Source organism: Myripristis murdjan, chromosome 5 (assembly GCF_902150065.1).
Source record: "Myripristis murdjan chromosome 5, fMyrMur1.1, whole genome shotgun sequence".
Lineage (NCBI taxonomy): Eukaryota > Metazoa > Chordata > Actinopteri > Holocentriformes > Holocentridae > Myripristis > Myripristis murdjan.
Window position 1 is genome coordinate 5,794,424 of NC_043984.1, and position 12,413 is coordinate 5,806,836.

Below are 12,413 nucleotides of genomic sequence, written 5' to 3' on the forward strand. Positions count from 1 at the left end.
TTTGTTCCATTTCAGATATTCTAAAGTCCTGCAGCAACTATACTAAAATCAATTTTTCCCTGGAAAATCTAATTGCTTTGTATAGTAGCTTTCAAGTTGCAAGACTCCAGCTAATAAAGTCTATAAAAAAGTAAAAGGGAATGTAATGTGTGGGACGATTAATTTTATATATTACTTTCAGTGTAGACTTTTTCATTATAACAAAGAACTATATAACACTTGTAGAAAGTGAATCATTCATATTCATTAATGGTGGTGATACAACAGGCAGTTTATCAGTAATGTAGAGGGGCAGTTCTCTCAGCAACAGGCAACAAAGTGAGCCAAGATCAAAAGTCCTTTCAGACATTTCCTGGAAACAGGATCTTCAAGATTAAAGAAGCCATACTGAGGAAGCTGCTCAGAAGGGGGGTTGTTGTCAGTCGCAGCTGTCCTAAATGTTTTGCTATGCATCACCATGGCCTCAGACTTGTTACTGATTGTCAGTGATTGCTATTCTTTGGATATTATTTATGCATTGCTGCTGCACTGCACCTCCACTCCTAAGGGGGAAGCATTTGGAAAGCTCTTATAAAAGGACAGATACAAGGTGGGACGTCTTGTGAATTAGTGAATCAGCACTCCTGCACTGGCAACTCAAAAATATAGGTCACAGTTGCTTTCCATTGTGTAATGTGGATAAAAACAGGAGTATCCATAAGTTATGAGCCTTGGTGCCACCCCAAAATAAACTAATATAGCCTGAGAACGTGGCACAGCTCTTACTCACAGTCTGTGGTGCAGCTGATGGTATTCTGCAGACCAAATGCTCACACATTTGTCTTAAACAGATGTCTACTTAAGGACACTTCACTGTCAGATTCATTTTGATCATCAAAAAAGTTTGCTGAAATGATTTTCAGCTCGTTTAAATTTCCCTGTATGCAGTATGTTACAGTGCCCAACCCCATCAGATATTCCACACGTTGATATATGTATATGTGTGTGTGTGTGTGTGTGTGTGTGTGTGTGTGTGTGTGTGTGTGTGCGTGTGTGTGTGTGCGTGTGTGTGTGTGTGTGCGTGTGTGTGTGTGTGTGTGTGTGTGTGTGTGAAATAAAAGCAAGAAATGTGAGATCTGATATTTAATGGTATAACACTTTTTTCTCTTGGCATGATAAGGAACACCTGACAGTGCTGAACAGACATGATGGGCTATCCTGCCTAGAGGAGCACCCGTGCTGCCTAAAATTATTTGTTTTGGTTTCAATGGAGAGTCTTGTTGTCACATAGTCTATGATGCCTCTTCACTCTGCCAAGAAAAAAAGTTCTGGGGGGAAACACTGGTTACCCACCTGGCTGTCAAACTGTCTCTGCTACATATGGCAGGGTCACAGTAAATCTGCATCTTCAGCTACCAACATACCACGGCTCAAAGCAGATGACCATAATCTGACCAAACCAGTGATTCATTCAATTTCAATAGTTGAGAAAGTTCAAGATTTAAGTCTACCTTTTTATATTTGCAACATGATATTGATGCCAGTGTGAATAATTAATTAACTAATCACATTCTCATCTATATTCAAAATTTTGGATTGAGACATGAAACACCCAAAGCTATGTTTTGGTTTTAGTGAATGCTACATATTAGCATATCTCCTGAACAATAATTCCTCAGCAGTACATGATCTCATCAAATAAAAAGTTATGTCAGTGTTAGCATTTATTTGCCCTGGACAAAGCTCTTCCCATGGACAGTTTTACTGGATTTTTTGGTTTCCTTTCCCTTCCCACCTGGGGAACATGATTCCCCATCAGACGGAAGGTGAAAGACAATTGATTGGTGAAATACAGAACACTTGCAGGCAGGATTCATTCATGCATTTGAGGAAACTTGGGAGCTTTGACAAGCTGCACCTTCCTGTTTGCATTTGGATGGACAACTCAAGAGACCAATGAGAGGACGGTGGGTGGGTTTTATTAGCTCCCTTGTTCTACCACAATAATCAAGGACACTCTTCCAGGCTTTCTGCTCTGTACGGAGGAGAAAGCCTGGGAACAAAGTCACCCATTTATCAACCTAAGCTATGCTGCTGCCACCTATACCTGTTCTGCTTCACAGGAGCAATTCCTCAGCTGTAAATTTTAACTTTAAATGTCTTGTTTACATTACATGTAAGATCCTGTTACCTGTTGCCCTGCACCTCATGGGTCAGTCCTATTTTGCATAACCGTCCTGTAATTTGTTGCCACCAATTGACCAGGTCAAATTCTTTGTTTTCTTTCTTTCCCTGTTGCAAATTAAAATGGTAAGAGCATGTCTGGTGACACTGAAGCCCCCTCATTAACACTGTTATTGTCACATATGGTGGGGTCACAATATATGCATATAATGAGCTGTACACCCCACTACTTCACTGACATTACTATGGCTTGCAGTATGAAGAAACAACATATTGTACTTTTTTACTTTTGGGAACCACACAAACCCAGCTGCCAGTCTAATTATCATTAGCACATATGGTAAGGCCGCAGCAGTATCTCTCTTCTCAATTAAAACACCACCACTGCTCACTACACAAAACTCCATCCTGACCCTGTACATAATTTGCCTGCTTTAACAAGGAGGGATGGGGGGCAGGTTCAGTTCTAATTTCAGTCATATGCTCCCTTAAATCTAATGATAGCCAAAGGGGTATATTCTATAATTTGCAGTGACAAGGTAAATTTATTGTCCCTGTATCTTGTCTTCAATCAACACCAGTGCTGTCTTTCCTAATGAGGCTCACTCAGACAGAGAGAAGGAGGGAAAGAAAACATATGACAGACAGAGAAAAAAAGGGTAAGATGAAGAGAGAGGAAGGCAGAGTGGAGGGAGAGAAAAACAAGCGGGAGAGAAAAAGAAAGGTGGAGGAGAGAGAGGGACAGCCATGATGGAGGAAGAGGTGAAGAGGAAAAAGAAACAGAGGAAGAGGAAGGCCCAGTTTTATTTCCATTGAAGCATATAGGGACACGGTATACCCAATTCCTCCACTACCACCATACTTCTGATCTAAATATACTGTATAAAATGAAGTAAAAATAAATAAATAAATAAACTTTTCTGGGTCTGACCTGACCCATGATTTGCCAGGGGTAACGCTATCCATCCAGACAGCGATGGCCTAATGTGTTTGCGGTGTGGCTCTGGTGCCAACTAGGCCATTTAGGAACATTAGTGGTGTAATGAACTGAAAACAGCTGTGGAACAGATGACTTTTCTATCACTGGGGATAATAATTACCCTCCCATTTCATTCCACCGGGTGTTGCGTTGTGGAGACGCGCTAGCCAGCGGCAGCTTGGTGGCTTTCCAATGGTCTTTCCCCCTCCTTTGCTCAATAACTGACCCACTTCCCTTTGTCAACTACCAGCAGAAACATCTTCAGTTAAATTTGTGAGATAGACAAATGGGGGAATGAATGAAATTTATTTGATTCCTGCTGGTTTCATTGGCCTATCTCAAAATCAAACTAGGCAAGTTACAGCCCTGCTTATAAGCTTTGGTGACATGCAGGGATGCAGAAGAGGGAAAACCCATGAAAACTCTTCATCCTCTTTGTTATTTAAAGAATGGAGTTCACTATTTTTTGAGGTTGTATAACACTTATAAATTAATTGTACACTAAAGTAACTTGCCGTGGAGTGATGCAATCCACATGATGTTTTTCAGTTCAAAAAAGGCAAAAACACATTTGTGAAACTAAACTTGATTTTCATTCATATTGATGGAACTTCTTAGGATGATTGCCAACTCATGGTCACTGTTTACCCGACTTTTTATTTACCATGACACCACTGCTGACACAGACAAGAAAGTATCTTTATGCCGTGTGGATTTAAAAACTTGCGAAATTCGGAAACACGTTGTGCTCCCAGTGTGAATAGCCTTTCAATGTCTGTTATTAAAAGCAATCTAAGCTTCCCGGCCATTAAATTCTTTTCAATATCGCCTCTCAGCCGGTGAGAGTTAGGCCACCCCTGAAGCCAAAGCTTTGGAAAGCTTATAAAAGTTACTAAGCTGTGGCTCAAAAGAAAATAAAAAAGAAATAAAAAACGGATGGAGGCAGGATGTCTGCAAATTTAATCAAGGTAAATGCAAGCCTTTTTAAGACCTAGTCAGTGCCAATTTTAATGGACTATGAGACTAATTTCCCATTGTATTTCATGTAAAAATGAAAAGAACTGTGTGCCCATCTGAACATAAGTCTGCATGACGGTGCTGATTGTTCAGGATTCACTATAGAACATTTTAAAGACCTCTTAAACTGAAGTTAGGATGTAAAATGCTGTATTTCAAGATAGTGAAGACATTTAAATTTTTACCCATTTACCTGACATTCTTACCAGTGTTGCCAACATTACAAGCAATCAATAGCAAAGAAAACATCCAAACCCAGGCTGGCAGACAGGATAGCTAGTATGAGAAGAGGGTGAAGGAAGGGGGAAAGGGGAGAGAATTGGGATTTTTGAGGCTGTTAACTTTAAGTAACAACCTCGAATCATGACACATTTTAACACTTTGTCAGGAGCTGAAATCCCATGAGAGGATTGTGAAAAATGGTGCTCAGTGGGGGAAGGAGAAGAGGACAGCTTGTTTAATGAGCGGAAGCAAAACCAGTGAGGAACGTGAGCTGAGTCACAGAAATACAGACGGAGCAAGGGAGCTGTCCTTTCAGCACCACCCCACTCTGACTTTAGGTTTCCCTCCCTCTCGCACACACTTTCTCACACACTGTGTATTTCTCTCTCTCACACACACTCTTCCTGTCTTTCTCTATTGTTCTCTTTCTGCCTCTCTCAACCTCTATTTCTATCTTGCACACACACACGCACACAGAAGCTTGTCTTTCTCTCCTTTAAGCTTTGATTGACTGCTTCATTCCCCTAACCCCTAACCTTATCCCTTACAGTTTAGAGCTAATCCTAATTCCAACCATTCATCCTCAACCCCGTCCTGATCCAAAATGCACTCCTTTAAAAAAAATGAAAACCAGCCACAATATTGGCAGAAATATCTAAAGAAATGTCCTACACTGAGGCTGTTTCTCCCAAGGATAGCAAAACAAGAAAACACATGTACACATGCCTGTGCAAAACTAGTGGTCCGCCTACTGCTGAATGTTCTGATTCAAACCAGAAACGTGATTTTCAGGCATTACTACTGTTCCGCTCTAAGTGATACCTAATAGGCACAGTGCCTGCTGTGCAGGCACGACAGAGCCTTACACCACACTTGTTTTGAGTGGCTTTTTTGTTAAGGCAGTTCACAGCCTCACGTTGCAGGCAACAGATAGGGGAGGAGACTTCCTTGTGTAAGAATCCATTGCAAATTGGGTATTTGTGAGGAAAGAAAGAAAAAAATAATTTGATGTCTGTCAGAGGGAATAGGTCTACATAGCATCAGATGCATGCATTTGAAATTGGCTTAACTGAACCCTTTGCATGCTGCAGGGCCTTTTACATAAGAAGATATGAGCACAAGTGGTTCACACTGATGATGCTGGTAAATAAATGATTAGACAGAAAGTACAATGGGTTCTGTATAGGCAGATAGGCAGCTCACACACACGTGTGTGTGTGTGTGTGTGAGAGAGAGAGAGAGAGAGAGAGTAAAAGAGTGGAAAAAGAAAAGAACAAGACTGAATGAGATCGAAGAGAGAGAGGCAGAAAGAGACAAAAGACAGAAACAGAGAAATATATATATGGGGGGATACAATAAACTGTAGGAAAGACAGAGACCTCTACAGAAATGAGAAAGAGGGGAAGGGAAAGAAGGGAAAGAAGACAGGGAGAGAAAGATCACCAAGAGAGGTCTGAAAAAAGAAAGACCAAGATAAGGCAGAGAGAGAGAGAGAGAGAGAGAGAGAGAGAGAGAGAGAGACTAACGCCTCACATTCCCGACTCCTACCTGAAAGAGGCGCAGTATGTTGGCCACCATAATCGACACCGAGCTGGCCGAGGCTCCAATGACCCCGACAACTTTCTCAGGCTTGACAAACACTGGCGGCTCCCCGTTGGTGCACCTCACGTCCGACGTGTCCTTCTGGATGAGCGCCTGCACGAAAGTCAGCGACTGCTCCAGCGCGTACGTGTCCCGGGAGCAGGTGTCCAGCACCCGGGCGCCCAGGGTGATGTTGGGCAGCAGCTCATCGTCGCTGTTGATCTGGTCCAGGGCATACATCATCGCCTCCAGCCGGTGGATGCCGTTCTCCTTTTTGATATCCCCGCACGGCATTCCCGGGACCCCCCTTGCGTGGACGGGGAAGAGCCCCCCCAGCGTCACGTCGCCTTCCACCCGGATTGAGTGCGGTGCATAAATCTCCTGGGATCCGGCCAGCACCAGGAAGGCTTGCACCATCCATAACACCCGGAATGTGAAGCAAGGTTTTAGTTTGGGGATACTGTTGCAGTGCATACCCATGATTTGATCTTTTTCTTAATCTCCTCACGCACAGTTAAATAAAAGCAGCCCTGCCAGGCAGCGGCTTAGATTGGAAAATAATAACAACAATAATAGTAAAAAACAGGACCGCTGCAAGGTGCAAGCCACTTTTTGGATAGTTTTATGAATCCGCCATCCGAGTCCACTCGTGTCCTCAACCCAACAAAGAAAGCAGCCTGTTTCTAATCACAAAGCAGGGCAGGTGATTTTGTAATTCCGCAGGTATAACCTCCACAAATAGACACACACACGCACACACACTGACACGCACCACTCCGACTGATTCACCAATGCCTTGTCCCTCTGAAGTGTGCGCAGGGTTGCTGCTGCTGCACGCAGCTACGGTCGCTTGTTGCTCGGGTGCCCATTCCGGGAGAGGAAGAGGAAAGACGGCGAAAAAGGAAAAAAAAAAAACACAGAGACAAAATCAGTCGTTGTCCATAAAAGAGACAAAGAGAAAAGGATGAATTAAGAAACACTCGGTTAACTCCTACATCCCGATATCCCGCTTTTGGAGATGTGAATAACCCAGCCCCCGCTCGGCACTGATGTCATACTTAAAAAAAAAAAAAAAAAATAAAAAAAATACACAGACACAATAATAAATCTGGTTACACCTGCTGATGAATATAGGGTGTAAGAGTTTTCTCAAGCTCGTAACCAAAACATGAATGAAAAGACAAAGGGAGAGCGCGTTATAGCAGCACGGCAGACGCACTGGTAAGTCCATGAAATACATCCAGCATTGCGCTCTGATTAGAACCAAGCCGTCTGTGACACGCTCCTTATCCCTCCCCCCTCTGGTCTAGTCACCTGTCTGGGATCAGATGTTGCATCTAGAAGACCGAAAAAAAAGTGTAATTTTTGTGATTTCTGTTCAGTATCTCTGCGCAGAAATTTGTCCGCAACGAGGACAATAGCGAGATCTTCTTTCTCCCTACAAAGCTGGAAGAGCAGTGATACCCTGCGCTCTCTCTCTCTCTCTCTCTCTCTCTCTCTCTCTCCCTCCCTCTCTCTCTCGCTCTCTCTCTCCCTCTCTCACTCACTCACACACGTGCGCGCGAGCGGGCGCACACAGACACACGCACTCCACCCACACGCGTTCGTGAAATCATTACTGTGGGTGCCCAGTGCCAAAACAATACGCACACCAACACTGAGAGAAAAAAAAAGGAAACTGATTTCTTTCCGTTTGAATTATGGACAGCTCCTGCGCGCTGTTATTATGAATGAGCGCCAACAGAGGTGCAGGTGGAAGGAACAGACTAGAATAGGAAGTCTTTTATGGCCATCATGCCGCCTATTACGCGTATAAATTCACACGTTTCAGAGGACGCTTCAGGGATCTTAAATATTTCCTATATAGGCCTCCACGTGGGATGGGTGACTGACCACAAGGCTGACGCGATGATTGATCACAGCTATTATGGGTCACGTCCCATCATCGACTCCTCAGTCTCACCTCCCCTATATAGGCTCTATTTATCCTTAGGTTATTAGAAGACACGACCAGGCTAAACCAGCTGTCATCTACCCCACCTCAGCTCCCACTAAAACCAGAGATGTCAGGCTGTTACGGTGAATGAAAGAATGAGAGAGAGAGAGAGAGAGAGAGAGAGAGAGAGAGAAAGAAAGAAAGAAAGAAAGAAAGAAAAAAAGGGGCTGCTATTCTGTATTCTGCTCATGAGGTTAGATTCAGGTCCGGTCAAAGACTGAATGACCGATTTGAGTAATTAGCCCACTGAATGATCATCACATTAGACCTCTGATGAAATGTCACACGAGAGCAAGAGAGAGAGAGAGAGAGAGAGAGCAGTCATTCAGACTTCAACTGTATTAACTTTTCATCTTTAGATAGTTAGGTTTTCTTTTTTTTTCTTCCCCCCTCTTTTCTTTGAAAGCGAACCTCAAACAAAGCCAAACCCCAACCTTTGCTCTGTTGTTTTAGTTGCCAAACCTCGACCAAAGTTTTAATTGCCTCTACTTTGTGCTGGAGGTGAGTCTTCTGTTTCTGACTGTCTGATCCGTTATAATAACTCAGCTGGCGTGAGCCTTATTTAATTTTTTTTATTTATATTACTTCACCGATGTTAACGCATAGTATCCAAATTAATAACAACAACAACAACAACAACAACAATAATAATAATAGTTATTATTATTATTATTATTATTATTATTATTATCTAATGCTTGACATAAAAGAGATTGGCTTCCAGCTTACAAGCAGAGTCTTCTAAAACAGTGATGGGCAGCACACTTAGCAGCACAGACCGCAATGCTGGAGCTTGTTTTTGAAGCTGGGAATGCAAAAGTACTCCTTAAAGTTACTCACAAGCTGGGTCTTTGTAATTAGAAGTTGCTTTTAAACTTGAGTAATAAAGCAAAGTTACTAATTAATTAGAAAGTTAACTTTCTCCTTAGAAAGTTAGGTGTACCCAACATTTTAGTTGCCTAAAGCAGTTGTTCTCAACCTTTCTGGTGTCCTGGACTCCCAAGTGGCTACACATCAGGCTGTGGACCTGGATTTGATAAGATGTAGTCTCAGTGATTCCCGTCTAATAAGACTTAGTTATTCATAACTGTCTGGACTGTTGATTGGCAGATGAACAGTGAAGAGTGAAACCTATGAACATTCTTATACACTAGCTCAGTGAAATAACAGTGAAATTAACATATTCCCCATTTTTCCAGGGACCTTTCTGGAACCCCTTCAAGGACCCCTGGGGGTCCCAGGATCCCAGGTTGAGAGCCGCTGGCCTAAAGGATGGCCAGACTGTAACCAGAGTTGTAATTATAAATCTGTTAGTCAAACTGTCAATATCATTAACACATGGAAATTGTGGGTCCAAATGTAACTGCCTTGTCAAATCTAAGAGCCTTTTGTTATGTCAAAAGACAACAAAACAAATTACACTGATTACCATTTCACAAGATTTGATGATCCCACATTCTCTTTTGTTTTACGATACAGAAGAAGAGAGAGCAAAACCTATAATTAAATCAGTCTTTTAATTGTTCTCATGCTCTTCTTGCTTATAGCAAATGAAATAACTTCAGTCGGGAATTGTGAAATTAAAGTGTCAACAAAACAATCATTGTATTGAGATTCCTCTTAAACTACTGTGAAATCCAGTGCTGCAGTGCATAATTGTCAAATACAGAACATTAAGTTTAACAATAATAATATGGATGGATAAAGCACATGGAGGGCTGTTTTCTCCACTCAGGAGAAGGGAAAAAATCAGGGCTGTGCAGTGTGATCCAGGCAGAACCACCTGCAGTAAAAAGCATCAGTTGTGCTATATATTGTATAACAAACATCAAGGACTTAAAGGAGATGAAAGAAGATGCAGCAAATTGAAGTTGAGCATGAGTATAAAATTTAGACTCAGAAGTTTGCCACAGCCTTTTGGGAGGTATCTGTGCTCTTTTAGGTCATTTACGGCCCCAGCTGTCCCAAATCAGTCAGACTGGTGTATGTGGGGCATTTGGAGGACAAGATAATGATAAGAGTATTAAATTTTAAAGGTACCACGATTGAAGATAAGATGGATTTTTCCATAAAGCAGGTTATTTTTTGATTTTTTTTTAGTGACAATATGCACATCCGGGACAGGCTGAAATGATTTGGAATTGATTCCTACACAGCAGCGGTATATGTGAATGCCAAATGACTGCACCTGCTCAGATTCTCACTCAACATCTCATGGTCAGTGAGTTGCTGTGAAATTGAGGGTTGCCATCTGTCCATCAGGACAACCTGAGGAGGATAATGCTCCTCCAGTGTGCTGATCCAGATCCCTCCCTTGCAGGAGGAATGTTGCACTGAGCCTTACATGCAGGGAATATTTCATGTTTCTACCATCAACAACAGACCTGGAATAAACCCAAACACATTTTTACGTCCTAGTCGTCACTTTTCTATGGACTCTAACGTCACGACTTCATCAAACATATTGTTCACACTGGTATTGCTTGCTTTTTGGTTGTCGCTACTGCAGCATCTCAACATTGTTAACACCACCCTTGCATAATGTGCTTTTTATTTGGTGTACCATTCAAAATCTGACGTAAAAAAAATAAATAAATAAATAAAAAAAAATCCATCTGCCTGCTTGGAAAATGCAGTGAAAGTCAGAATTCTGAGGAGACTTATGCAAGTTTTCTGATGTAACGTTAGCATGGTGGCATACATTATAAATGCCACGCAGAGTACTTTAAACATGTCTATAATATTTACAACGCATTTAAGGTGATTATCACCATCGCTTGACCTTAAATCTATCAAACCATCTACATTTAAAATGGTTCAATGTTTTAATTTCAAATGTAAAGTTGCATTCAGCAGCTGCTAACATTTTGCACTTGTTACCTAGCTTATATTACCAAGTTCAACTGGTCCAGCATTGGCTGTAGTATAGGGCACTGTGTTTTTTTGCCCTCAAGTTGGTCTACTACACACAGGTCTGAGGAAGGTCATTTTTTAAGTCTCCAATGTCTGATTTCAAGTGGAATGCAGTGTTAATTCACTCTTATGTATTGAAAAATATTACAAGCCAAGCAGGTGTGGCCCACTAAGCCTGTTTAATAAGGATAATACAGTCTACAGTAACAGTCAGCTAAATAAAGCACAGCACAGCTTTTCACAGCTCATTAGGCCACAGTTAACCAAAATACAGAGGGAAAATTAAATGACTGTCAGTGTAGTTTATTAGTTATCTTAGCTCTTCAGCTAGCCATTAGTCTAGAGGGTGGACAATCATGTGCCATACATGCTGTTACCATCCACAACGGGCCACTGCTAACGTATATGGACACATCAAAATAAATGGATGGAAAAAAAAAAAAACGCAAACTTTCAGGAACAGTTTTCTATGTGGACCTCAACTCCAACACACACAGTGCTGCTCTTGTGACCTACAAATGTTTTCACAACTTGATATTCTTGCTGACAGTTTTCCAAGTCCATTTTCTTTGCTGCAATTACACTTCCTGCCCCAGGATTCACCTCAGAAGACCGGAGGACGTCAGTAGACAAATCAAGCTGGTGGAGGTGGGCAGAAATCGTGGTTCACCATGCTCTGACCTCCAAAACTCTGCTGCAGGGGGCTCTTTCATGAAAGGAATGTGTGTGTGTGTGTGTGTGTGTGTGTGTGTGTGTGTGTGTGTGTGTGTGTGTGTGTGTGTGTGTGTGTGTGTGTGTGTGTGTGTGTTAAAACTGTGAAATGTCAGCGTGTCACCACATACAGCAGTGAGTTCAAATGTGGCTCATCATGACCGATCATTGCATTTCGCCCCCTTTCTGTCTCAGTGCTGTCACATTTCACTGCATGTTATCATTCGAGGCTGGAATGGCATAAAAATGACCTTTACCAAATTTCAAGATGGCTCTCCTTAATATCACAAAAACAAAACAGCCCTCCTTTTTCTTTCTCTTTTTAGGGATTTAGCTGATGAGCTCACCCACAGTGACTTGCAGTGACTGAGCAGGTGTTGAATGCTCAAGGACACTTTTCAGAGCCAAAACACATTTGATAAATGAAACATATTCGCTGTTTGCTTTGTCAAAACTCAGTATCATCCTCTTTTTCATTGCACTCAATAAAAGTGCTTTAATAATACAATTGTGAAAGTGTACTTTGAGCGATGAGGCGCTATAATAATGAACCCCTCTCTTGAATAATATTTGGTGTCAACTGCTCACAGTTACATATTTAAAAAAAAAAAAAAAAAAAAAAAAAAGGGAACAAGTGGTTATTGGTGTGAAGCAGGCCTTGCAGTTCCAGGAGCTGTAAGAGCAACAGAAGGTCACAGATTTGAAATCAACAGCCAGTGTGTTCATCAAATTCCCATGTATCCTGCCAAAGTGTCCTTGAGCGAGTCTCTTACATGCACGCTCATTGAAAATCACCCTGGTTGAGGGCCAAACACCTAAATGTTTTTTTTT

The 12,413-nt window shown here is 41.8% G+C and overlaps 1 protein-coding gene across 2 annotated transcripts in view; it reads right to left on the reverse strand.

Moving 5' to 3' along the window:
* Positions 1-6,554, reverse strand: part of grm7 (glutamate metabotropic receptor 7) — a 291,232-nt gene extending 284,678 nt beyond the window's left edge. For both annotated transcript variants that reach the window (XM_030051920.1, XM_030051922.1), the window contains exon 1: positions 5,930-6,554. In XM_030051920.1, the coding sequence (XP_029907780.1) occupies positions 5,930-6,442 (513 nt within the window). In that variant the 5' untranslated portion in view covers positions 6,443-6,554. The remainder of the gene's footprint in view (positions 1-5,929) is intronic.
* Between the last annotated feature and the right edge of the window lie 5,859 nt (positions 6,555-12,413).